This window comes from Camelus dromedarius, chromosome 24, assembly GCF_036321535.1.
Source record: "Camelus dromedarius isolate mCamDro1 chromosome 24, mCamDro1.pat, whole genome shotgun sequence".
Lineage (NCBI taxonomy): Eukaryota > Metazoa > Chordata > Mammalia > Artiodactyla > Camelidae > Camelus > Camelus dromedarius.
In genome coordinates this window covers 11,411,984-11,439,365 of record NC_087459.1, presented here as the reverse complement: position 1 = coordinate 11,439,365, position 27,382 = coordinate 11,411,984, and the positions used below count along the sequence as shown (strand labels likewise).

The window sequence follows — 27,382 nt, the reverse complement described above, 5'->3', positions numbered from 1 at the left end:
TTTTGAAACCAGACCTTGACTTAGACTTCACTCGTCCATCGAGCCTACGAAGAGTCTGTAGGACTGGTTGAAGTTCAGTAGTAGCTGGAAAGAAAATGAAAGAATTAGATTCTTTACTTAAAATACTTCATAGGTAACTAAATGTCAGTTTACTTTTTAAGAAAAGCTGAGACTTTTCTAAGTTTTAAGACGAAAGAAAAATACCTATGTACGATTACAACACAAAATACAAGATTACTACTCTAGACTTTGCCCATGGTTGCATGTTGAATTAACTGCTCCTGTGGCTAAGGATCAGAGCGCCTGGTTTTCTCATTCTTCATTCATTTACTCAGCAACCATGAGCTAAGGGACTGTGACAAGCACTGGACTCACAAGATGAAGATGACAGAGTCCACCCTGAAAGATCTTGTACCATAAACTGGAAAACTAGATGAACAGGCAATTTCGGTACAGAGACATAAATGCCATGTCAGGTATAAAAGAGGGCACAGTTGGAACACTCAAAAGGGACGTCCAGCTTTGTGTCAATACTGTCTGCTCTTTGATGGCTGTGATATGTAAGCAGATACCTGAAGGAGGAGAAGAAAGTGTGGGAGGGAGAGGCAAGAAGCAAACACAAAGAGCGGAGGCAGGAAGGGCACCCGAGGAGCTGGACGCAGTCGGACCAGCCGCTGGAGCACAGGGGCAGAGCAGGGGAGTAAAGAGATACGGCTGAAGATTTGGCAAGAGCCAGATCGATGTGGGTGTTTTTCTTCCAAGCTAAGGAAGTTGGAATTTTTCCTGAGGGCAAAAGGTTAACCAGTGACAAAGAGAATGATAGGAAATTTAATTGTCATCCACCAGGTGACAGCTACATGAACTGTGTTTGCTTGAGTCTGGGTTTTTGGCCTCAGTCACTACCAGAAACTCGAGCTGATGACCTCCATGCTTTCTGAGAACAGGTCCGTGCGCAGGTGACAGGCCCACGGGGACAGCAGGAGAGGAAGGGCACAGCCAGAAATAGAGAACACAGACTTCTTGAGTTTTTTTTAAAGCTATGGATCATGAGGAATACACGAGGAATAAGTATATTTATCATTATGAATGAAATTAAGCTTTCACATTTTTCACTAGATATGTGTAAGAAAAACATTTAACATAGTACCTGTTATTCAAAGAATAGAAAGAGGTGCCATTTACTGTTTACAGTGTAGTTCGGAAATCAACGTCTAACTTTAATTCAGAAATGTTGGCAACATACCTTCTTTTAATTCTGTAGCTATATAAATCATCGACTTCTTCTGCATCTGAAATGAGTCAAATATTATTTTTAATGTTTAAGTTAAACAAGAAACACTATTATAGGAATGACAGCTAGCTTATGAAATGTGGCCTTTAAATACTACTTTTAGAGACTTGACCTAACTTGGGGATTGCTTAAACAGAAAAATAATCACATGAATGAAATAAATTGCTACTTACTTTGATTTTAGATAATAGAGAACATACATATGTAAGGCTATTTAGATTCACTTGATGAAAAGCACAATAAATACTGCCCTGTCGCGTACACATAATTTTACAGGGCGATGCCCGATCTTATGAGCACAAAGAGTTTCAACAATTCATGTTTCACACTGAATGCATTACGTTGTCATTCTTAGAAAAATTACCCTTTATAAAAGTTTAGTTTTTTTTAACGTTAATGGATTTTTCCTTAAAATGAGCTTTCCATTCCTGCACTTTTAGAAAACTAAGATTTTAAGGTCTGTTCTATGCTAATGTTTTTAGTACAGAATCGTAGATACACAAAATGAAGAAAGGGGTTCTGTTATAATGTCAAGCGAAAATTCTACTGCAAACAAGTTAAATTTATTTTGCTCTCTGTAGATGACTAAAATATTTATGTCAGAAAATCTGCTTGAAGAAAAGAAAAGAAAAGGAGAGGCTAGTGCCAGTTTTCAAAGTTGGTTTCTGATTCACAACTTCCTAGAGTTACAAACAAGGAAAACAATACCTAATTCTTTAACTGTAACTTTGTTTCCATTCTAGAAACTAGGGCCAACTTTTTGAAACTTGACTTAATTAGCTACGTATTTAATTATGAAATGTGTGGGGACACTTCAGACTTCAAGTGTCCCCATCTAGAGTGTTCTTTTAAAAATCTTTCTTATAAAAGTCACCCGCTCACTAAACAGGGTCTAAAATAGTACATGAACATAATAAACACTGTGGTGATAACAGCGACACGAGAGCCCAGGCCTTTGTAAATGTTAGGTGCAAAGACAAGATTTTTGGCTACCGTTTGCCAATATTTTCAGAGCCTGTTTTCCATAACATTGTCTGACGAGAGCATTCTAGAGAGGCCTTATGCCATCAACAACGTGACAACAGTGCCAGTGAAGTGAAAAACGCCTAGCAGATGAAGGGAAAAGCCTTTACTGAAATAAATTCATATAACCATTAATAAACACTATGCAAAATGTAGATCACACTTTTACATGAGTTGAATGTGAGATCACTATCTTTTCCTCTGCAAAGCTATTTTCCTAAATAGGTACTTCTGGGACCTTTATGTTTATTTCTAGGTGAGGACCCCTATGTCCAGATGGTGGAAGTGGTCTGAAGTCCAACATTAATAAGGAGAAGGCACCTGCAGTTTTACTTAAACTTTTCCATTTAACAAAAACACAGAAAGGTGAGAAAATCATACACAGGAAGACAATGTATCAGCAAGATTTAATTCTAATGATTTTTAATTAGGAGGATTCTCTCATAACTGGCAGTTCGCAGACTATGTCCCATAGAAATGGAAGGTCCCACTGGGGACACTGCAGGATTGAGGTCAAAACTGAGGTCACAGGCTGGAAGATAATGCTGCCCTCTCTTTCTGAGATCAATTTGATAAAAACACACTTGCCAACACGTATACACACACGTTCATTTCCGAAGTGAATATATTTTCAGATTATTGATACTTTTAAGTTCAAACTTGGTATCATTCTTATTTTAAATGTTATAAAAATAAGTACAATTCCAGAAATGTAATAAAACCAAGGCATTTAACCACTCTCATTCATTATCCTGTTGTAAATAGGTTAACGTATGAAGGAAATGACACTTGTCAGTTTGTAACTATTAAATATATGTATTTTGCTGCAGAGAAAAGAAATGAGAAAGAATTTGTTGATCAAGGAGTTAAAAAATTAAGTCCAGAGAAAAAAGTGAATGAAAGAAAAAGAACTGGAAGAAGTTGAGTGATTGTCTTTCAAAAGATAACGTGCTTCCTCATTTGTCCATTCAGACAAAATGAAATGAGGGCAGGAGGGAGTCCTCAGAGTAGAGAACTGATACCAGAAACAAGGTTACTAAACTCTGCCTCCACCTTATGAGAAGTGAGCTTAACTACTGTGATAGTTTGATTAGAATTAAAATTCTGAGTGGATGTGCCCTGCCTTGGAAGCCTACTTTTAAAAGAAACGTGACCAAGATACTGCTGAGACGCAGTGCTGTGTCATGTAAAAAGTTAAAGTCTTAGGAATATTAATCGTTTTAGCTCTGGTGCATTGGTATAATCCCATTTAGAAAAAGGGCTGCTAAACTGAATGGACATTTGAGAAATTTAAAAATTATTTAAATAAATCATTAGAAAACGTTTCAAAGTGTCAGTAATACACCAAAAGTCCAAAATCAATCAGTGTAAAAGTTAGTCTTCCTATTTAAAATAGATTTGAAGGACATTTATTAACTATTGTGGCCATGCTTCATGTTAGGCACACCAAAACTTAAAAACTCTTGAACATAAAAAAGTCTTTAAAACAGAGAGATTTTGCCTGTTATAATATTGTCTGGAATCAATTTTTAAGTTTTCAGTTCTCAGAAAAAATTCTATGTGCAAGAAAATCTAACAGCGATGTATCTGCTCAGGCTAATTTTAACTTTTTGTATTTTATAGTAATAAAGTTAAGTAACACAATTGAGTAAAACTGTAAAATTGCTTCTGACATGTAGGACAAAACATCCCAGAAATAAACTAGAATGTGAAATCTGAGGGTAAAAATTAGCAAAACAGATAAGGGGTCCATCTGTTACCACTACAACAATGTCAAGGGACAAGGCTATACTTCATGCAGCAGTAAGAGAGGCAATAAACCCAAGTGTTACGAACTGGAAAAAGCTTGCTTCGACAACCAGCGCGACTGAAATCACAGACTTAGAACAACACTTCTGTCAAGCTAGAAAAAAATGCGGAGCAAGCTGGAACTTCACAGTAGGAACAGTCCAAAATGTTAAAACCTTGCAAATAAAGGAGAATGTTAAAGTCAATCCCAATGTCATTTTGAACATTTTGCTTTCTAGAACCATAGCTGAAAAGCTGTGCAAGTCTGTTGTTTTGTTAAGCCCCATGCAAAAACCCATCCCTTCCTGTCATTAAAATGACAGTATGTTCACACCTCTCATAGCAATACTTTATGTTTTCCCAGCAGAAATAATTACATCCCTAGCAATTCCAGAAGGCACCTTCTTTCTCTAAGTCTGACTAAGAAATCTGTAAACAGTAACTGTACAATAGCTCCTGTGAAGCACCCTGTAGTGCTGAGGAAGCCGTGTCTCTGCACCCGGACAGAGCGGGGCTTGTTAATCTCCCTGCTAAATCTAGCGTGATTTGGCCCCACAACCCCACAGAAGAACTACGTGTGCCTTGGAAGTACAACACTGAGTTTAAAATAAGTTATTTTCCAGTGTACCTACAAGTACTAAAAATAGACACCTCTTTCCTCCAAAAACATTAAAGGAAGGAACTGTCCTCAGGAGCTTTCTCTCGCATTGCTTTTGCACTCACACTCACCATCATCCTGTAAATGACACACTGGCGATTTTTTGGTGACAACTAATGAAAACATTTCGAGTTTGCATCATGCTTAGCCGCTGACAGAAGTGTTAGCCATGCGTTTTTTTTTAACACCACGCAGTCTGGTTTCATGACTCTGAAGCAATTAGACTCGATTTACCCACAACACTGTCTACAAAACCTGAGCTTTTTTCTTCTTCGATTTATTATGACATGAAGCCAAGTGAGAAGAAACAGGTTGGGACCTCACTTAACAAGGGCCTGTGCTACCTTTCTCTACATCAAGAAGATCATGAAAACACCATCAAACCATAAGCCAACGCGCACCGCTTTAAATGGCTATTTTAACAACGATACACAATGAAAACTGGTTGTAATTTAAAGACTCCCTATTGTTGCCACCTCGGTATTCCTACAGGTGAGGGCAAGGCAGAGACATAAGCGAACTTCATTTTAAAATTTTAAATACTTGCTATACTTGACTACATATTTAGAAATGTTCTACAACTGCTCAGTAAGACATTTTATAACAATTAAAATAACAATGCTATAAGTAAAATAGCAATTAAGGATGTACTCTTACAGAAGAAAATGATAAAAATTTTAAACTTAAAAACAGAACTTAATGTTTTTAGTGTTACAAGTTTATTGAATTCATAAAAAGAATTTATCTTGGATTCCTTTAAATAAAAAACACCTGTATGTGGTTAAGTATCTCGATGCCAATCATTTACTTATGCTTAGGGGCAGAAAAACTGGGGTGCAGGCAAACTTGAAAATTACTGTGAACCAATGCCAAGCCGAAATCAATCAGAAACTAAGCCAAACATTGGAAAGTGTATCTCTAGTTATTAGGCAATAATACTTAATTTCTAAAATAGAATTTAAAATGGAGCTTTTGAAGAAATTTAAAATTTGTCAGTTTAATTGCATTGATTGAATAAAGTTAATGACAGGTATCTTGAAAATTACAAGTCCAGGGACTTTAAAAAATTATAAAGTTTCTGTCTCCTTTCTTTATTAGCACAATTAATTATGGCTTTTACTTAGTGTGCAGAAGTCAAATAAACAACTCAGAATTTCATCAAATTAAAAACAAGAATTATATCAGAAATCTGAAACCCAAGGGAAAAAAGATAATATAACTAATCGTGAACAAGTGACCGCCCGTGCTAGTTGAAGGGTCTGAAAAATTCCTGAAGTTCCTTCTTCGAGTAACATTCCTTTTGGGCTCTACGCTAGTAGTAGAACTTTCAGCAGAAGGCGGTCCATCAACAGGCCTTGCAGGAACAAAGCCGAGGAAAGAACTCTTGTGCTGTTTCTCCAGCTGCAGTTTAGTGTTCATCTCTGCCAGCCTCTCATTAGCCCTGTGGGGATTGGAAAACACACATTTCATTCATTTCATTTTCTCCCTAAGTGATGTGTATTTTTAAAGTTGCTGTAATAGTAAACAGATTGTCCCATTAAACTGTGTTTTGACACCAAAAAATACATCAGCGCAGACCTACTGTAAACAATTACAGTTTAAAACTGTCCTAAAGAAGGATGTATGGGCCTGGGGGGGCCGTTAACTAACAAGTACTTCAAAGTGGGGAGAGTCAGAGATGGAGACGCCCCCACAGAGGATTCCCGCTGCCTTCTGCACTGGCTGCATCTGGACATACCCTCAGTAAACCAGTTTAGAAATAAAAAATAAACCATCCCTCAAAGCCACTTTCAAGCATTTGCTTTCACCCCCCTTATATACACATTTCACTCATTACCTGGGAGAAATTAAGCATGTAGCACTGAGGAACAGTTTAGAGCCACCAACTCTAGGGGGACACCAGGTGGCACAGTCCACGGTGGGAAAGAACTACGACAGCGCCAGGGGCAATTTCAAGTGTCCCCCAATTTCCCAAAGCTCACTTTGTTACTTTGCTTTTACCAGAGGCCTACATCAACACCTGTTTTCCATAACTAAAAAAATCTCAAGCGCATTTTCACTTTTATGAAAAAAAAGCAAAAAGCCAGAATAGCACTGGGTGATTGTCTTAGCCCAAGCCAGCAGAGGGGCAACGAGCACCCCGAGCAGCGAGAGGGGCCCCACCGAGCTCCTTCCCCAGAACCACACTCAGTATCCCGGCATCACGCCGCCACAGCTTTGGACTGTGTCTGTAAGCACCTGTGCTTTATGCATATTTCTTTTATGCACCCACCAGCAAGATGTGTCCTAAGGTAACTGCCTCTTTGCTTTACACCGACAACTTTCATAGAAACACTCTACTTTTGGATAGCGGGGAGACCTGTAGCTTATAACACTGTTATTCAGGCACCGGAGGTGGGCTCTGCCCTTTCTGTCTTCCACACACCCCCCTCGGGCAGGCCACCATATTCTTTTTAGCCACTTTGTGAACCACTATACTGCCCTTCACCCCATGTTAATTTCCCCCTTTCCCAAGCATGCCTTTACGTAGCGGAGACAAACTTAGAAGGATACAGTACTTCGTCTCATGGTGCCCACTAGTGGTGACACCAAATATCACAATCAAGAAAGTAAATTCACCAAACACCAGAATGGGGCCCCTTGGCTTTAAGTTGTACTCTTCCAAAACACAGTTAATTTTAAACTCATTAACATTTCTATTTCTGGGAATTCCAGCTAGAAATTTTGTGATAATATGGCTGTCTAAATTACAAAGTTTGCAAAACCCCTAGCTTAAAGACTAGATCAGGTTAAATATATGCAAATACAAAAAATAAAGTCATGTAAAAGCAACAAAAGGCAGTGAGATGCAAACTGCCCTGGACTGACATTTTAAGGAGAGTTCATTTACTAACACCATTTCCCAAAATTACACTATCTAGTTAGCTCTCACTTGCTACTCACCTCATGCACTTGGCTCAATAAAAATTATGCCTAAGAGGCAAATTAATGACCTAGATTATTTTCTATAATGCTACGTTTTCACTTACGAGTTTAGTTGACTTGCCAATGACATTCTATTTTCTAGCTCTTCCAGGTACAGTTGTCTGTATTTTTCCAATTCTTTTTCATTAGAAAAGTAAAACTTTTCAGTTCAGTTTCCAGATCTTTAACTTTGTATTCCATTTGACTTACTGAAGCACATTTATACTCTCTTAATGACTTTTCTTGAGGTGCTGCTTGTGCCTAGAGCAAATTAAAAGGATACAATTTTAAAAATACTTATAACCTGAGTAATTACAGTGTATTTGTTCCTTTTAGTTTTGAGTCAGTGATTCAGAGAGCAATTTTAAGTGTGAAGAAAAGCTGAACTTTAAAATACTTATCATCAATGTCAAGTGAATTAAATCTGAATTACGAAATTAAAGTTGAATCACTCTTATATTAGTACTCGTGTAATGTGATAGTTTAAAGAATAATAGGATCAATTTAAAATTTTAAAAATTGAACAATACAACCTAAGAGTAATCCAAGAGTGTGGCACAGTATTTCCATCACAATATATTCTTTTCCTCCTAGTAGTCTTGATTTAAACCAATCGGCCTTAAAATGATTCTCTAGTGACAATTGTTCTGGAAGATCAATCTAATGATAGTAATGATGGAAACTGAATTATTTAAAGGGAGTAACAAATGCGGCCTTCCTTCCAGAAATCTACAAAACAAACTGCTCTATGGGAAGCAGAGGAAACACATAAAATGTACACATCCGAAATCTAATTCTCAGCAAAGTGAGTTAGAGCACGTTACAGATCAATGCTTCACCTGTACAAACTGGCTGATTTCTTTCAATTTTTCTGCTACATCCCGTCTTGCTCGCTCTTCAGTCTCCCGTTTGTACTGCTCTACTGGACTGCGTTCCACTGTGTTCATTTCTAGGTGACGTCTGAGGTTTACTACTTCTTCTTCCAACTTCTTCTTCTCCTCTAGTGTGTCACATTTCTTTTACAATTCTTTCATAGATAATAACTCCTTTAGAAAAAGTTGAGTTTCTGCACTCAGATGGAGAAGTACTGAAGATGTAGATTCCACTTTTGTTGGAGGATCAGCATTCTGCATGAAGAAGATAACACTGTTTGCTAATGAGGTTAGCAGACCAAGAACAGCCTAACTCTAACCCAGCATCAAAGGTTGAAATAAATTCAGTTACAATAAAATGGTATCTGCCTTGTGGAATGGAGAAACTCAAATTACCCAGAAAATCAAGAAAGAAGTTCAAACCACCAAGAGTCACTAAAATATACTGTTCACTGTCGTCATCTTTGTTATACATTTGTGCTTGATTTTACACTCTTATTTTTCTGTAATTGTTTCATGTCTTTCCTACATAAAAAGGTGACTATAAGGCACCTCTTAGTGGAAAGTCTCTTACCCCTTCCTAACCCAAGTCTTAACTCTCCATGATTTTTAATTTTAGGGAGATCATATTGAGTTACTTAGGGCTGAATTAATAAATGTCTCCCAAAACAAGACTGTGAAAAAAATGCAATTAATACATCTTACAAATATGGGTTCTAATGCCATAAGCCTTTCTCTGAACTACAAATATTTTATGCTAGTTTGAATTGCATTCCAAGGAGCAATGAATGATTCGCAGGGTTAAGGAGAAATCCATCTCCAACTGTAGTGGTTTAGTAAGGTGATCCATACATTTTTCTAAACAAACAAACAAACAAACAAAAAAGCCTTAATTCTTGTAATCCTTTGTGGCTCTCTGCAAAACAAGAGTACATACTCAACAAAAACAAACAAAACAACTTGCTGGAATTTCAGTGACACGGACTTGGGAAGAACCACTTTCCTTCAGATAGAAGGATTATTTGCTAAGACAAGGCAGGCGGAGGTGGTGGTTGTAAAACATCTCTACAAATTCCTTGACACTTCCCCTATGAAATTCCCTCCCCTGAAGTATGTACTGGCCTCAGTCAACTGGTTTCTAGGGGACAGAATGTGGGGCACTGCTGTGTGATTTCTAAGGCTAAATAGCTTCTGACTTTCACTCCGTAGGGATGCTCACCCTTAGAACCCAGCCACCACGTTGTGAAGCCCAGGCCACCTACTGAGTCTTTGTACATGCAGCTGTCCCAGCTGATGACCCCAGGGAGTGTCCTTAACCAAAGCCAGCTCCAACTTCCAGATGTGAGCAGGAACAAGCCTTTAGATTATTCTAGTGCCCGCTTGATGCCAAGTGGAGAAGAAATGAGCTGGCTCCACTGAGCCTTGTCTAAACACGGGTTTGTGAACCAAGCAAATGCTGTTTTGAGTCACCAGGCTTTGAGGCAGTTTATTATATAAATTATTAGCAATAAATAACTGGCACAGATATTGATATTAAAAATGGGGCACAGCCATTAAAAAAGAACCCAAAATGTGGGGATGCCTTTGAACCTGGAGGTAGGTGAAACCTGAACAGATGTAGAGAAGAGTAGGAGTGAAAATCCAAAGTGTCCACGAGACTGTTAGTGGAAGCCTGAGGGCCCTTGAAGGGCTGAGAGTGAAGGCTTCTAGGCCAGGGAAGAAAATGACACTGAAGCCGGAGGAAACGGGACTCTTGCTACCTAACAGCTGAAAGTAAAATTGACCAGAGAAATAAGCTAAAACAAACAAAAAGATTATTAAATATAAAGGAACTAGGACTCACTGGGTTCAAGTATCTGTATCCTATTTAAAGCATCTCCATGTGCCCAACTGTCACACAATGGGCAAGCAGAGAAATGGCTTCCGGGCTAAGATCCAATCTAGGGTGCTGCCAGGAAAACAGTCTAAAGATGAAGCCAAGACTTTGTTAAGACCTTGGAAAGATTTAAGGTGCTGCCTCAAATTCCTTTAAAGATCTTAAAAGCATAAGAGTTTTAAAGGCATGGTCCCACAACAGCTTCACAGAAAGCCCAAGGTGAAGACTTTATCTCAAAAAGACGTGAGAGTAGCTTTTCCAATGGCATGAACCCCAGTAAAATTCACAGGAAACTCAGTTTTAAGGAGAACTGTGGTAGCAAAAACACTGCTTGCTAGCTTGGACTGAAAGAGACAGACAGTGCAAAACGGGAAGAGGCCTTTGGGTTTTTCTTAGAAGGTCTACGAGGAGGAAGCTGGCTTGAGAGAACTACTCAGCTGCAAACACAGGCCACTGCTCATGAAAGGGACAGAACAAAGAGCTCAGAGAGGGCAGCGAAGGAGAACCCCTCCCAGGGTTGGGACTAAGTCCTAATCAAAGACCGAGCATCAGGCTGCGTTTCAGAACTGCTACGGGCCAGTGTGCCTCCCATCTTCCATCTGTGAGTGAGGGAGTCCTTAGCAGTTCAGCAGAATGTCGGGTGTGTGGCGGTAAATAACTCGTGTCTCCTTATCCTCAAGCCTCAGCACTGAGAGGAGTGTACCCAAGAGGCTGTACTCCAGAAACCACACCCAGGAACCTCACCCCACCTGAATCTGGTGAAGATGGTAAAGTCAGACCCTGGACTGGAGCCTGAGCCTAACACCACAGCGACCGAGACCTGCTGGGGGACTGAGTGGGGATAAGTGTATTTCTCATATGGAAGCAGTAAGAAAACATTGTGGCTAATGAGTAATTATGCTGGTTTTTGAATGTCTCCATAAATTTTCAAAATTAATTCCATAAAAAAGGTAGACTATGGGCCAACCTTAAGTGCCCTGCTCCTAAAGAACAGCAAACGGTGAAAGGGGCACCGAGTGAACTGCAGGGCAGGTTTGAAAAGGCAGTTCAGCTTCTGCCTCGCTCTTAACCCTGGAACCCAGGCTCATGAGGGCAAGCTCAGGCCACAAAGACAGCTTAGGTGTTCCAGGGGAGGTGGTCCGCCTGCCTGCCCCACCAAAGCCACAGCCCACCGCCAACATCAACCACCAGACATCAATGGATGAACCTTCAAGCGATTCCAGCCCCCCGCCTTCCAGCTGCCCCACCTGAAGCTGAGAGGAACAGGGGCCGGCTGTCTTGGCCACACTTTTCCTAAGCGCAGGTTGTGAACAAAATAAATGCCTATTTAAGCCACTGAACTTTGGGGAGTTTGTTAAGCAAAAACAGATAAACAGAAAAGTGGGTGAAAAAAGATAATAAGAAATGTAACTTGAATATAGGAGAAATTGGTCTCCTATAAAGTGGAAAGTAACAAATGTTGAGATTAACTTATTAATGACAAAGTGCTAAGAAATAGCAGATAGCTGAAAGAAAGACCTAAGAACTAGTGAGAAGGAAGGTACTTCAGAGTTCCCTCCAATTACAGCTTCTTACACATAGGCATGTATTTCACAATTTCCCCTCAACTTTGAGGATAAGGAAGATGGGTAAGCAAGGAGACATAGGATTTGAAGTCTAATAACTGAAGAACAACCAGAAATAGTTTACCAAAAATCAGCCTTTTTACCTCATTTCAATTAACTGATCTCCTAAGAGACAGGCAGCTTTGAGAACTTATTAATCTAGCACTCACTCTTCACTTTCCTTTCCTCAGAGAGAAAATAAAATATTATGGAACCATAAATGTAGTGTCCTTTGGCAGTATTTAAATTAAATACAATTTTTCCTTTACCTTACTTAAAAGCTTGTTGGTAAGGGAAGGTAAGACTGTCTCAGCTTTATGTTGTAGCACAATGCTTCTCCATATCACACAGACTGGCTTTGAACTTTTGAAATTCAAATTACTGATCTGTTATCTGTTTCTGACAAACTGATTGAATATTATCTAGTATTTAACAGCTGTACTCTTAAAAATTTTCCTTGGATGGGATGAAATATTTATTTCATTAATTACACATTAAGCTATAGAACACAGCTAGGCATCTCTCTTTTTAAGTAAAAGGAGGTAGACACAGGGAGCTGAGAATGCAGGATCTACACCAAGAACAAGATCGGCACCAGTGTTACACACACGAACCAAGCCAAAAGAGGACTTCATCATGAACCGTGAGATGATGGATTACAGAGGCTTCCAAAGAGGAAGGTTGAATTAATCTTCTCCATGCTTAATCTATTGCCTCTAGATAGTGAAATCTATGGACGAGTCTATGAATTATAATGAGTGCAACATAATGAAGTATATTGCAGGCTAAGTCAGCAGATCCCGTGACCATGATTTGATGGAAACTGGAGTGAAGTGGGAGGCACTGGGTGAGAAACTAAAGGTCTGAATGGGGGGGGGATGGACTTCATCTTTGAAAGCCTACTTTCTGTCATGTCACAGAGTCAGCAAGGCATAAGCTGGCCACAGGCCCCTTCAGGAAGCAGCAAATCTCCACAGAAGTAGTTGCAGACATCCCACGACACTGACTTTTTATTACTATGTAAAACAACTGGTAATACGCAAGATGACTCGGAAACAGTTCTCATAACGTATGAATTGGTACTGGCATAGGACAGACATAGATCAATGCATCACCACTGAGAATCTAAAACAAACCCTCACATTTACGGTCAATTGATTTTCAATACTAGTGTCAAATAACTGAATGAGACAATAATAGTCTTTTCAACAAATGGTACTGGGACAACTGGATATCCACATGCAAAAGAACAAAATTCGACCTCTACCTCATACAATATATATAAAACTAACTCAAAATGAAAGAGCTGAAACTACAAAATTCTTAGAAGAGAACACAGGTGTGTGTCTTCATGACTGGACCTGGCACTTGTTTCTTAGGTAGGACAGTAAAAGACAGAAGTAGACTAACTGAACTTCATCAATGTTAAAAGCTTCTACTCTTCAAAAGACAACATCAAGAAGGTAAGAAGGCAAGCTGCTGAGCAGGAGAAAACACCTGAAAATCCTACATCTGATCAAAGACTTGCACCCAGGATACAAAAAGAACTCTTACAATTCAATCATAAAAAGACAATCCAATTCTAAAATGGGCAAAAACCTGGACAGACAGGTCTTCAAAGAAGATACACAAATGGATAAGCACATGAAAAGATCCCCAACATTCTCAGTCATCAGAAAAATGCAAACCAAAACCACAATGAGATGCCAGTTCACACCTACCAGGAGAGCTAATGACCAGTGCTGACAGAAATGCATAGAAATTGGGAGAATTACACACTTTGGATAAAAATGTTAAATGGTGCACCCACTCTGGAAAACAGTATGGCAGTTCCTCAAAAGGTAAAACACAGTTACCATATGACCCATATGACAGCATTTCCATTCTTAAGTCTGTTCCCCAAAGAAATGAAAACATGTTTACACCAAAACTTGCACAGAAATGTTCACAGCAGCATCATTAACAAGAGCCAAAAAGCAGAGGCAACCCAAAGGTCCATCAACTGGTGGATGGATAAACGGTTTAGCCCCACAACCGAGTACTGTTCGACAATAAACAGAAATGGAAATACTGACAAACGCTGTAACGTGGATGAACCTTGAAGACGTTTTGTCAAATGAAAAAAGCTAATCATGAAGGACCACACAGCATGTGATTCCACTCATGTGGAACACCCAGAACAGGCACATCTGTAGAGACACAAGTCAGCCTGGTGGCTGCCGGGGGCTGATGGGGACGGGGGGCTGGGGGTGATGGCCAAGGGATGCAGGCTTTCTTTTTGGGGTGATGGGAATGTTCTAAAATTGATTGTGGTGACAGCTGCACATCTCTGAATATACTAGGAGATACTAACTATGCATCCTAAATGGGTGAATTATATGATACGTGAATTTTATTTTTATTTTTATTTATTTTTTTTTTTTTTGGTGGAGGGAAGCAATTAGGTTTTACTTATTTATTTTTAGAGGACGTACAGGGGATCCAACCCAGGACCTTGTGTACGCTAAGCATGCACTCTACCACTTGAGTTATGCAATCCCCCCTATAATATGTGAATTATATCTCAATAAAGTTAAAAAACAATCCAAAAGCAGGATCTAGACAATTTTCTTAATTCTCTATTTTGGGTGTACATTCATGATCTGAACTTCTCCATGCTTTGACAACATACGTAAAGTGAAGGGAAAATGAAGGCGATACCTAACTCCAACTGGTTTGTATAATGACCTTTCTGCACAAGTTACTCTGAAATCCATGAAATAAATACACACAGATTCTATATCCATTCACAAAAGTGAAGGTGCAACATGACAATTTTCTGGAACATGCCATGAAACATTATCCTCTGATTTTATCTAGCTTGCCTTATTGTGGTGAGAGATCACTAAAAAATACTGTTTAATAGGAAAAAAAGTTAACTTCCGTGAGGAAAGATGTATAACTCTCAAATTCTCTAAGGGTAAATATTATAAGAAAACAACATATAAAGAAATGGCAGAATGAAAGTCAAAGTTTAAGAAAAAAGTTCATCATAAAGATAATAAAAGTGTAATTATAATGAAGATACAAAAGAAAGCTGTCCCTGAAAAGCTAGTGTCCTGCAACACTCTGCGCTGCACATTCACGGCCGACGTGCTGAATTTCATACATACTGGGCTCGCAGCTTGATGTGATTTCCTCTCTGAATCCTGTCTCTCATTTTCTGAATTAGTCTGATGATGTGCTGTCACCTCCAGGGAAGCTTCCAACATGGACACTTTCTTTTGGGTGTCAGTCAGCTCTTGTTGAAGCTGTCTCACACAGGCCTAAAGAGATAACTCTGTTACTGATTTTTAAGTCACCTTATCATTAAGTTACATTAATAATATGTAACTCCAACATATGGACTTTGAGAACTATCCCCACAGACATCAATTCACCTTCTTTTCCTCATAGGTACACATTCCTGTTTACCCAATTTCATTAAAGACACAGAAGGCATGACCCTCCTGCCTTATTGACAGTAAGTTAACTTAGACAATGGATGCAGCCCCACCAGCCATTCCCTGCCCCTCCCAGGAAATGGCCAAGCTTTACCCCCACTGAAGCCTCAAACAGAAACAGGTGTGTGGGTGGGATGAGTGGTGGTAAGTTCCACACTGTGGAACATTCTCCCTCTTTCTCATTAGAGGCTTAAGTTCAGAGTTCTTCACATATTCAATCTGGTGTTTAAATTCTTCCAATAGACTCCTATCTCACAATAAAAATGAGGTTATTCCAATGGCCTTTGGGGACCTGAGACAACCTGGCATCCCTTGCCTCCTGGACTGCAGGTCCTACAGCTCCCCCACCCCTCCCACTCATTCCCTTCCTGCCACTCAAGACTCTGGCTGCTCCTCCTCAGTCTGAAAAGGGGACCCCAATGCCAAACTCGTACATCACAGAGCGCTCCAGTCCCTCTGGACTGGACAAACTTAGATCCAAATGACTAACTGAGCCTTGAAATGAGAATTGTGAGCACATTATTTGAAAAATTATTCAAAGTAAATTATAAATAGAACAGGGGAGACTAAGTCAAACACAGTTTGGCTAAAATTTACATTTGTCCCAAATTATGACTGAATGAAAAGTAGATGCCTTTAAGGAGTGGAGGTCATGACAATGCATGATTTGAGATGCAAATATCTCTAAATTTAATTCCAATTGACATGAATAAAAATAAAATATCAACTAAAAATATATGAAAAGCAACTGAATGAAAAGTACTGCAAGATACAGCATTTACACATCAGTTCATCTGGGAAATCTGGATTTGACTGTCAAGGTAGTCCACACAATTGAATCTTTTCTCTCTCTTTTTTTTATTTGTTCACACAATTGAATCTTAATTTCAAAATACTCATTTTAGGTCTGAGCATTTCATTTATCTGCTTCATCACGATACTAAAATGTGGTGACAGAACGATTAAAATGACTTGGGCACTATAACAGTAAATTACTAAGACCTGTCTGTACCTATCAACAACTTACAGCTTAATCTCTTAGAAGTTCAGGTGACACGGCATCTTTACTCAAAGTAAAGCACCTCTCAGGTCTAATTTTTGTTTGCTGGATACAAGATATGCTTTCAGGCTGCTTTACAGTGTATATATTTATAGCGCACACATTTCTTATATTCAACTAGTTTCAACATTCAGCTTCCATCAGATACCTCTTTGAATTTTCTTTGAGGAACTCTGAAAATTACTTCCCTTTCTGGGTACTTACTTTCATTTCTGCTCTGTCAGTTACATGCTGATACAGTCTGTCCTTTAAACATTTGTATTCATTGACTAATTCCCTGTTTCCTTCCTCCAGCATCAGAACTCGTTTGCTCATGGCTTCAAGTTTTCCCATGTGATCCAGAAACGGCTCTGGGATATTAAGTATTGTCTTTTTGCTTTTGGCCTTATTTTGAGCAACTTCCAGTTGCTGTCGAAGCAACATGTTTTCACTTTCTAGTTCACATACTCTCTCCTCCAAGAATGCCTGCTTTACAATGTATTTGTTGACTTTCCCTTGTTTTCTCTGAGACAACGATTCAGTTTCCTTCTTTGAACACTGGGCTTGGCCTCGGTCTCTATGCACACATTCTAATACCAACGTCGTTGGTCTAAAAGCATATGTCCTGGGATGGAGCTCAATTTCTTGGCCACGGAATTGACTTCCAGCTTCAGGAAGTTGCTGAGGAAGCACCTCGCTGTTATCTTCTGGGTCAGACAGCTCAAAATCCATTGTGTCCTGTAAGTGAAACCCCTCATCTCTTACTCTTTGAACTGTACTCAATAAACTGACATATCATAATTTCCTTTGAAGTGAAAGACTAATCTCTAAGTTTATACAACAAAAAGTTTGCAATAACTGGGTATCCAACTGGAAGAACTTAAGGTGGATACAAATCTCAAACTTTAAACAAGCAGAAATCCCCAAAAGTTCAAAAATTTAATTAAAGATACTGAATCCATGAAAGTAAAAAAGAAACCACAAAAGGATGTTTACGAAGCTCAGAACTGGGAAGGCCTTTCTTTCTCTGAAATACAACAAACCCAAAAGGCTTAAAATAAGAAATGAATAAATCTGAAAACACTTAAAAATTATATCTGACATCTAACCTTTACAGCTACCCCCAAAGTAAGAGCCTTAGCTCTGTATATATTTGGACAGCTTAAATTTCCTAAAAAATTTTTTCCTGAAAATATTCCATGAATATTCTCCCTTTCTAACATTTTTAGACCGAATTATAAGAATTACATCTACAGATAAGTGATAAATCTAAGCACTGTACTAAGTACGTCTACAAACATCAGTTAACACAGCTGTGACAATTCTGGAATAAAGGGTTAAAAACACAAGCAAGCTGCAGGGTTTCCCCCAGGGCTTCTGACTCTCTGACTCTTACACCAAACCAAAGCCACTTCTGTAGGATAAATATATAAACACAAGAGAACCTTCTATGTCCCTAATGGTGAATACACTAAAGGTAAAGAAGGTCAAATTTACAGAGCTCTTAGAAAATCAGGAGACTATTTGCTTCTGCAATAATTTTTATTTCTTCCTCATGGTGTTTATAACAGTGATGGATGTGAAATAGTAGGGAAATACAGTGAACTGTTTTATTAAAAATAAAATACTGATCAATAAATTATCACTATAGATTATGGCATGTCTGTCACTATATTCAAAAGCTCCTTGTACTGAAATCAGATACCACATGGAGCAGAGTGTTACTTTTTATCACACGTAGGAGAATGACACCCAAACTACGCCAAACTACGGTTTCTGAACTGGCTATACATTTTCCTCCTTACCATCAGTGGAAATGATAAAGTAACCTCTCCATTTGTCTATCAAAGGAGTCAGATCACTGCCAGAAACTAGAATGCCTACTGTTAGTAGCAACAGTTTTGAGATAATGGAAAGTTCATCAATTCCTACGGGAAATATGAATAGCCTCTCCTTGGATGAGGCCATTGTGAATGTCACTATGTCACTGTTGCAGGCAAATGGATTTGAATTCACAATATTGCTTTATCCAATGAACCAGAAATGAAACCCCCAGAAAATATATTTACATATATAGGCTTTTAAAACCTTCTATACTTTCTGTACCTATAGTATTGGTTTTTAAACTATCTAAGTATACAAATTCATACACACACACACGTTTGAAGATGACTAAAGGAAATACCTCAGCATTCATTTTCTTATTAGCCTTTTCTGCCTCCTTTTGTTGGGAAAGATGATGGGCCAGGATTTCATCTTGTATTACTCTGGCATTCTGCTCTCGAGAAAGTTGTCTCTGAGTGTCATTTTGCTCTTCTAAAACCTGGAGACATATTTCATTAGGTTTTGGGTTTTATACCATGAAAAAAAGTCAAAGAAAGCTTAGGAGGGTAATCTTTAAAAAAATTTTTTTTAAACTGTTAAAAAGAAGTAGCCTTTTTAAGCACAGGGATCTTTAATGCACATAAATAACTCAAATTCTATTATATATGACAGCTAAATTTATCACAGAGCAAAAACACAAGGGATGTAGTATCATGAAAGAAAAAGCTTTTTTTTTTTTTAACACTTTTTAAATTGAGTTGTAGTCATTTTACAATGTTGTGTCAAATTCCAGTGTAGAGCACAATTTTTCAGTTGTACATGAACATATATATATTCATTGTGACTTTTTTTTGTGAGCTACCACAAGATCTTGTATATATTTCCCTGTGCTATATACAGTATAATCTTGTTTATCTATGCTTCATATGCCTGTCAGTATCTACAAATTTTGAAATCCCAGCGAAAGAAAATTTCTTTATAAGGCATTTAACCAATTCCATCACAGTCTCAAGGCAATTCAGCCTGGATTTTAACTTCAAAAAGCCAAAATTAACTCATGGATTTGAATTCGACTTGTTACTTTGTTGAATGGACCAAAACCGTCAATCCTTATGTTAATGATTAAGCTCAATTTAACTTCCATTCCTTCATTCAGAAAAGACACAGAGCATCTATTAGATGCCAAGAACACCAAGAAATTAGTAAGTTAAGCTCTAACTGTCATAGTTCATATTTAGGATGAGATAACTCTTACTTGTTTTAAATGAAAATATAGATTAATTCAAAAGAATATTATAAAGAATATTGATGAAACAGTGTTACAGATATGAAATTTTCACGAAACACAAATTTACCTGATTTGCTTTATTCCATATGCTCTTCACTTTGCATTCTAGTGCTCGGGCAGTGATTTCAAGTTGTTGTTTCAGGTAAACTTGCTCATTGTATTGTTTCTCTTTTCTTTTCAAGTCATCCTTTGTTTTTTCATATAATATATAAGCATTTCTCTTCTTCTTTGTTTCTTGTTCTAATGTGAATCTGCAGTGAAATATGCTTACCTTAAAATTTATTTTGTTAGAAAATAAAAAGTTCGTTTTATGATCTGGTTCTTCACATGCTGATTTATTACCCTAATGGAATTTCTATGTTCTCAATTTTTTTTTTTTTTCATTTCTAAGTCTCACATTTTAAATTCCTCACTTCAATCTCTTCATAATGATAGACTTATGTGTATATATATATATATTTGAAAAGTAGCAATGAAAACACATAATGCTACTGAGTTTCAGTCAAGAGTAACTCTGGTCAATAGTGTAGGGAAGAAATTTTGCAATTATTCAGTAAGGTTTGAATTGAAAATTACCCTTTTCCCCCCACATAGTCATAAATTACTCCTTCATTAGGACAGAGAATTTAGTTATTAATTAAAAGAGAAGTTGCTATTTAGAAACAGGTTTATAAGTTCATGAGAAATAAAATTTCAACTTCATGAGATATTACAGGGACTCCTACATGATCTCCAGGGGAAGGTAACATCCGCAGACGACTTTTCCAGAACACAGACCCGGTAATTAGCATAATCCAAGGCGAGGCTGGGGAGTCTACTCCCTGATGCCCTACACTTTATGTTTCTCCTTTTGCAGCACTTTGAACTTACCTTGTTGAATATTATTTATTTAGTAAATCATTTTTAAATCCCTTTTGGTACAAGGCAGGATCCCTATTAAGTAATTAAGAAATTAAGAGTAATCTGTGCTTTCAGCATAGACCTTTGAACTAATCTTATCTCTGTATGAGAGAGATGCTGAAAAAACTAACCAGTAATAACTCTTCACTTTACTTTTTAGTCCATCCATTCATATGTTAAGAATCAAACTGCATAAATTTTTTTTTAAGTTTTTGCCTTGAGAAAAATGGTCATTTCATAATTCTGCAAGTGGGAATGTAAAGTAATATAAACTTTCTGGAGGACAATTGAGAGATAAGGATCAAAGACTTTTTTTAAAGAAATATAGAATGGGGTGTGTGTGTGTGTGTGTGTGTGTGTGTGTGTGTGTGTGTGTGTGCGTGTGCGTGTGTGTGTATGGCTGTGTTATTTCCAAGAGTCTCATATTCCACAATATTCTTGAAATTTCCTCCCCTGTAAAATCTCAAAAGGTAAGTTAGCAATTTTAAGACTTCTCCTACATACCTACAGTATTAAAGTAAATATAAAGAGTTCAAATATTTCTTTAAGACCAAGAAATTCAGTACCTCATGCTGCAGAGCTCTCGTTCCCACTCCACATTTTGAAGCTTTAACTGTGATGTTTCTTCTCTTGTTTTCAACAGCTCTGTTTGTAGCCAGTTCACCTTATTTTCCATTTCTTTAATTTTTCCTCTAAGTAGTGCAGAGTCACATTCTTTCAGTTCTATTGATCTGAATGAATGAACTGGATCCGGAATTTTCAATAACCTATCAGAATCTGCATTAGGAAGAAAACAAAAATAGAAACAAAATATATGAATAATTTTTGTGTACAAAGGACTGTGCATTTTCACATTCATTCATCCATATATTGAACAAATGGATATTAAGCATCTATAACATGGAAGACATTCTTCTAAGCTCTGCAGATATTAAAAGAATGACAAAGTAACATTATGAACATTATGCAAGTAAATCTGACAATTCAGATGAAGTGGGTAAAATTCCTTCAGAGAGAGAAATTACAAAAGCTCAATTAAGAAAGAACAAATAAGCTAAAAAGCCCTATATCTTAAAAGCCAAAGCAGAAGTCCTATTTAAAGACCTTATGACAAAGAAAATCCCAGTCCCAATGGTTACACTGGTGAATTCGACCAAGTATTTTAGGAAAATTTAATACCAGCTCTACACAAATTCTCCTCAAAAAACGAAGAGGAAGAAATATGTCCTCATTCTATAAAACTAACATTACCCTGAATCCAAAACCAGACAAAGATATTACAAGAAAGAAAACTAATGTCATGAAAATGGAGGTAAAAATTCTAAACAAAACATTAGCAAATTAAATCCAACAATACAGGAAAATTCATCACGACCAAGTGGGGTGTATCCCAAGAATGCAGGGCTGTTTTAACACGTAAAAATCAATGTTATTCATCATATTAACAAACTAAAAAAGAAACCATATGATCATGTCAGTGGATAAAAAGAGGCACCTGCCAAACCTCCATATCGATTCCTGATAAAAACTTCCAGCAAACTAGGAACCAAGGGAACGTCTTCACTATGACAAAGATCTGTGCTAACCCTACAGCTGACACCATATGCAATGGTGAGAAACGGAATGCTTTTCCCAGAAGGTGAGGAACCAGACAGGAATGACTTCTCTTACTCCTTCTATTCAGCACTATACTGGAGCCAGTGCAATCAGGCAAAATGAAAAACCAAAAGACATCTAGATGGGAAATGAAGAGGTAAGACTGTGCTAATCAGCGGGGAATATGATTACATGGTGCGAGTCAGCTAACTCCAACCTGTGGGCCGGGTTGCTTGCTTTGGTAAATAAAGTTTTACTGAAATACAGCCACGTCCATTAACTTGTGTATTGTCTATGGCTACTCTTGTTGCAACAGTGACAGAGCTGACTAGCTGTGACAGAGAATGTATTTATTGGCTGCAAGTCTTAAACGTGAACTGTCTTTAGTAAGACAGTAGTTTAAAGAAGAAAAAGCTTGACCACCTTTGGTTACGTAGAAAATCTGAGAGAATCCATAAAAAGGCTACTAGAACTAATAAATGGGTTCAGTCAGGTTGGAGGGCACAGAGTCAGTATACAGAAATCAACAGTATTTCTCTCATCAGAAACTAAAATTTAAAATACATTATTTTAAAACAAACAAATAAATAAGAATACACTACTTATAACCGCACTGAAAAATAAGAAATACAGGTAAGCTCATAAAAGATGGAAAGACCCAGACACTAAAAACTCTAAAATATTACTGAGAAAATCAAGGAAGACCTAAACGGAGAAATAAACTTTGTTCGGGGTTAAAAATTCCATATGGTTAAGAAGTCAGTTCTCCCCGAATTAATCTACAGATTCAACATAATCTACGTCTAATTTCCAGGACACTAGCAGCCTTTTTTTTTTTTTTTTTTTTTTTACATTGACAAGCTGATTCTAAAACTCATGTGGAAAGAAGGGTAATAAAATGAAACAAGATGAAGCCAGAGGACTGTGGCCTTTAACTATGGAGCTGTGAGAAGCAGTAGCTGGATTTTAAGCAAAGGGGTAACAAAGATCTGAATTTTAAAAACTATCTAGTAATCATGGTTGCGGTGTAGACCAAGGTTCCAGGAGGCGGACAGCATAGAAGAAAGTCCTGAGGTGATTTCAGCGTTCTAGGAGGGAAGCAGTGATAACCTGACCTTGGGTGAAGGCGTAGGAGCAGCAGAGTCAACAGAAAGCACAGGGAGTGGGAACGGTCACAGCCCCTGGCTGGCAGCGCACAACACGTCTGATTCTGCTTTGACACAAAGCAGGTTTCTGAGACGCAGCGGACTGTAACGTAGCCGTGCTCCCTGGGGCAGTACTAGGTGTGCACACTTTACCACGAGATACTTAAAAAGGCTGTGTAGTCATACAGGGGTCCTACCTTTACTGTCCGGGCCAAGTTCTTCGATTAGCCTCAGGGTATTCTTACAATTAGGGTAAAGCGACTTGCGATCCTCAGAAGCTGTTTCCGGTGACAGAGTTAAGTCATCGAGGTCGTCCACAGAATTAATCTGCTCTTTGACCTACAAATAAATAATGCTATTTCACAGTGTCTCCAACATAGTTATAAAATATGCTTAGTGTACAGAGGTGATAAATATCCATCTTTTTATGAGAGCAAAAACACAGACACTTCTCGAAAGAACTGACTTTTGTCAAAAGGCTAACTTTATCAATAGTGTTTCTAAATTATTTTTAAGTAAATGTCTCTACAACAAAGGAAGATTTTCTGTTTTTCCACTCTTTTATCATTTATGAATTATTTTTACCATAGGGAAATATTTTTATAAGTAGTATTTTACTATACCTTGTCCTTTTTAGTAGACATTTTCTTTGAAGACCTGAAAAAAGAAAAAAGCAATTCATTTAAGCCAAATACTAAATATTGAAAATACAAGAAATATGTAAATCTATTATTTTTATATAAAATCTTTGCATTGATAATTAATTTTCAATAAAAGGGATTAAACAAACAGTGGAAACAGTAACATTAAAGGACAAAGAAAGTATGTCAATTATATTATTGACAAAGTATTAAATTTAAATCAAGGGGACAAGCAGAGGAAAAGGAAAAACATAACATTACTTGTATTATTTGGTAGGAAAAAATACACCAGGATTTTCTTCTTGTTGTCTTTTTCAATAAAAACTGGCTTTTATGGCAATAAAACCTGTTTGGAAAGTATTACTGAAGTCCTTATATGAAAGAAACCCTTTTCTAATAACCATGGTATTAGCTTTTTTGAGGACTTACTATGTAACCGCTATGCATTATTATTAGCACTTTACATGTCTTAAAGACATTTTAATCCTCACAACAATCCTGGGAGGTAGGTAATACATTAGGTACTTTACCCAGGAAGAAAATGAGGCACAGAAAGGCTAAGTCATTTGTCGAAGCCCCTATGTCTGCCCAGAATTCCAACCCAGGCAATCTGGCTTCAATACTTGCATTTCACAATATGCTAAGAAAGTAATATTTATTTTTAAGTATTTTTAACTAATGTAGTAAATGAATCTCTATTATTATTCTATGTCTAGGCATAATTATAAATAATTTCTGGGGCATATGTCCAGAAGGAACCCTACTTCAAAATGACACCTGCACCCCAATGTTCACAGCAGCACTATTTACAATAGCCAAGACATGGAAACAGCCTAAATGTCCATCAACAGATGACTGGATAAAGAAGAGGTGGTATATTTATACAATGGAATAATACTATTCAGCCATAAAACCCGACAACATAACGCCATTTGCAGCAACATGGATGCTCCTGGAGAATGTCATTCTAAGTGAAGTAAGCCAGAAAGAGAAAGAAAAAAACCATATGAGATCACTCATATGTCGAATCTAAAAACAAAAACAAAACATAAATACAAAACAGGAACAGACTTATAGACATAGAATGCAAACTTGTGGTTGCCAAGGGGGTGGAGGGTGGGAAGGGACAGACTGGGATTTCAAAATGTGGAATAGATAAACAAGATTATACTGTATAGCACAGCAAAATATATATAAGATCTTATGGAAGCTCACAGCAAAAAAAATGTGACAATGAATATATGTATGTTCATGTATAACTGAAAAATTGTGCTCTACACTGGAATTTGACACAACACTGCAAAACGACTATGACTCAATAAAAAAAGTGAAAATAATAATAATAATAATTTCTGAATCTTAACACCTATTTTTTAAAAATACAAAGACTTTAGACCTAGGCAATACTGGAAATCTACTTTTAATAAAGATTTGCTTTCGCTAAAGACATTAATCAGCGGGCATTCATTATCCATTCAGCTGTTTGTTCATGCATTTGACAGGTCCTTATGGACCATGATGGCTTTTTAAATTTAGAACTTAGTAATCCAAAAGTAATCATCTCTGATAGATTGTTAATAGTTTATTATTCTATTGTATATAAACAAAATCTTCCCCTTCTTCCTGGAACCTAAACAAATATTAAGTTAATATAATCTGATATTTTACAATAGCATACAAAACCATAGCCACTCATGGTGATACTGTCAAGGACACTATAAAATCTAGAATCATCAAGGAATGATTAAACCCTATTCAGTATGGCCTAAGTGTCTGTATACTCATTATGAGTATACAGTTTTTAAAAAATCTATGGACAATGGTGTAACTTTAAAGTCATTATCTGCATATTCAATTGCGTAAGAATATTACGCTTCAAAACTAACGAATAAGCCCTTACAACAAAACCATACATGAATAGTTTACTACAATATCTTAAAGATAACATAGTACAATCAATACACTTTCTAATATCAGAAATGCAAAGTTAAATTGAAAAACACGTCTTCTATGGAATCGCATCCAACAGCAAAGAGACATGCTCTACAATCTACCGTCTCATCATTAAAAAAAGAAAGGGAACCCCCACGAGCCCCACGTTCCCCTTCACTTATCACCCAGTCCTCTCCTGCCTTCCCAGGGAATGTCCTCTGAGGGGCTGTTCACACCGACTCACTACAGCCCGGCTTCCTTGGGGACGTAGTACTGAAACTACTTCCGGTCAAAGGCACTTGTCCTCATGTTAGCCTTTCGGCACTGTTCCTCCCACACAGTTGAGAATTCTCTTGCCTTGGCCTTTGCACTATATGCTGCTGTTCTATTTCCAGAGAAGGTAATCACTGCTAATACGTCTTCACCTACAAATAAAGAATTTGTAGATTTTACCTGCCACAACCTTGACCTCCTTCACTTAAGCTGCTGTTCTCATTCATGCGTAGGAGACCACCAGCCAGTGAGGCAGTCTTCTCCAATACATGTGAAGTCACAGATGCTTTTAATGTCCGTTTTCCACTTTCATTCTTCTTTACTTCCTTCATATGCAAGCCAGGACAGCTACTTTAAAACAATCCATAAAAAAGCCAATTTTTAAAAAATAGTTCTACTGATAAATTTAGAAAAAACCCCAATTTTTGTAAAACTCCAACTCTTACCCATCTTCAGTCATTTATTAATTCACAAAATGGTTAACAAGTGCCAACCATATGCAAGGAAACACAAATTCTTGCTTCAAAGACAGATAAACAATTATGATACAATGTGATATGCAAGAGCTGACATATGAAAGTAAAGTGAGCATAAGGAAGGCTTTACAGAACAGGGAAATAAACAGGAGGTCATGAGCAAAAGAGACAGGAGGAAATTATTCTACTTAAGAGATTAGAATGTGAGCACAAAGATTAGGCACAAGGCATTTAGGTGTGTCCTGGGAACCTGGAAGGAAGAGTACAAAATACATGGAAGCAAGTGGATAGATGAGCCTGGGAAGAAATGCTGAACAATATCTAGGAAAATAATAATTACCTACTGCTGAATACTGATCTAGGCTTACCTATCAGAATCTCCTTTCTGCAGAGCAGGAAACTGCCGGTCATCACTTTTTCCCCTCTTCCTCTGCCGAGTTAATCCTTCATGGTAACTGCCACCACACATGGTTTCTGACCCTTTCAGTTCACTTTTGTTCCTCTTCTCTTCTACTTCAACCTTTAGTGAAAGTTTGATACAAAGGGTAATTATTACTTTATTCATTAGAAACACTTTGTTTTCATTCATTTTATCATTTGACTCAGACTTTGCCCTGATTTCAATTGATTAAAATATTTTTGTGCTTATTTTAATTTTTATCATTTCAAGTCATTGAAGTGTTTGTAAATTCTGCTTCTTTCTGTTTGAG

At 37.5% G+C, this 27,382-nt stretch overlaps 1 protein-coding gene across 4 annotated transcripts in view; it reads right to left on the bottom strand.

The window, feature by feature from the left end:
• Positions 1-5,456: 5,456 nt before the first annotated feature.
• LOC116151742 (ankyrin repeat domain-containing protein 26-like) overlaps positions 5,457-27,382 on the bottom strand; it is a 64,181-nt gene continuing 42,255 nt past the window's right edge. For 3 of the 4 annotated variants that reach the window (XM_064478439.1, XM_064478440.1, XM_064478442.1), the window contains 12 exons: positions 27,041-27,192; positions 26,377-26,547; positions 23,974-24,007; positions 23,548-23,689; positions 21,176-21,386; positions 19,777-19,960; positions 18,783-18,920; positions 16,823-17,335; positions 15,229-15,381; positions 8,564-8,851; positions 7,790-7,985; positions 5,457-6,201 (listed from right to left, as the gene is read on the bottom strand). In XM_064478439.1, the coding sequence (XP_064334509.1) occupies positions 8,744-8,851; positions 15,229-15,381; positions 16,823-17,335; positions 18,783-18,920; positions 19,777-19,960; positions 21,176-21,386; positions 23,548-23,689; positions 23,974-24,007; positions 26,377-26,547; positions 27,041-27,192 (1,806 nt within the window). In that variant the 3' untranslated portion in view covers positions 5,457-6,201; positions 7,790-7,985; positions 8,564-8,743. The remainder of the gene's footprint in view (positions 6,202-7,789; positions 7,986-8,563; positions 8,852-15,228; positions 15,382-16,822; positions 17,336-18,782; positions 18,921-19,776; positions 19,961-21,175; positions 21,387-23,547; positions 23,690-23,973; positions 24,008-26,376; positions 26,548-27,040; positions 27,193-27,382) is intronic. The other variant, XM_064478441.1, reaches the window with a different exon arrangement.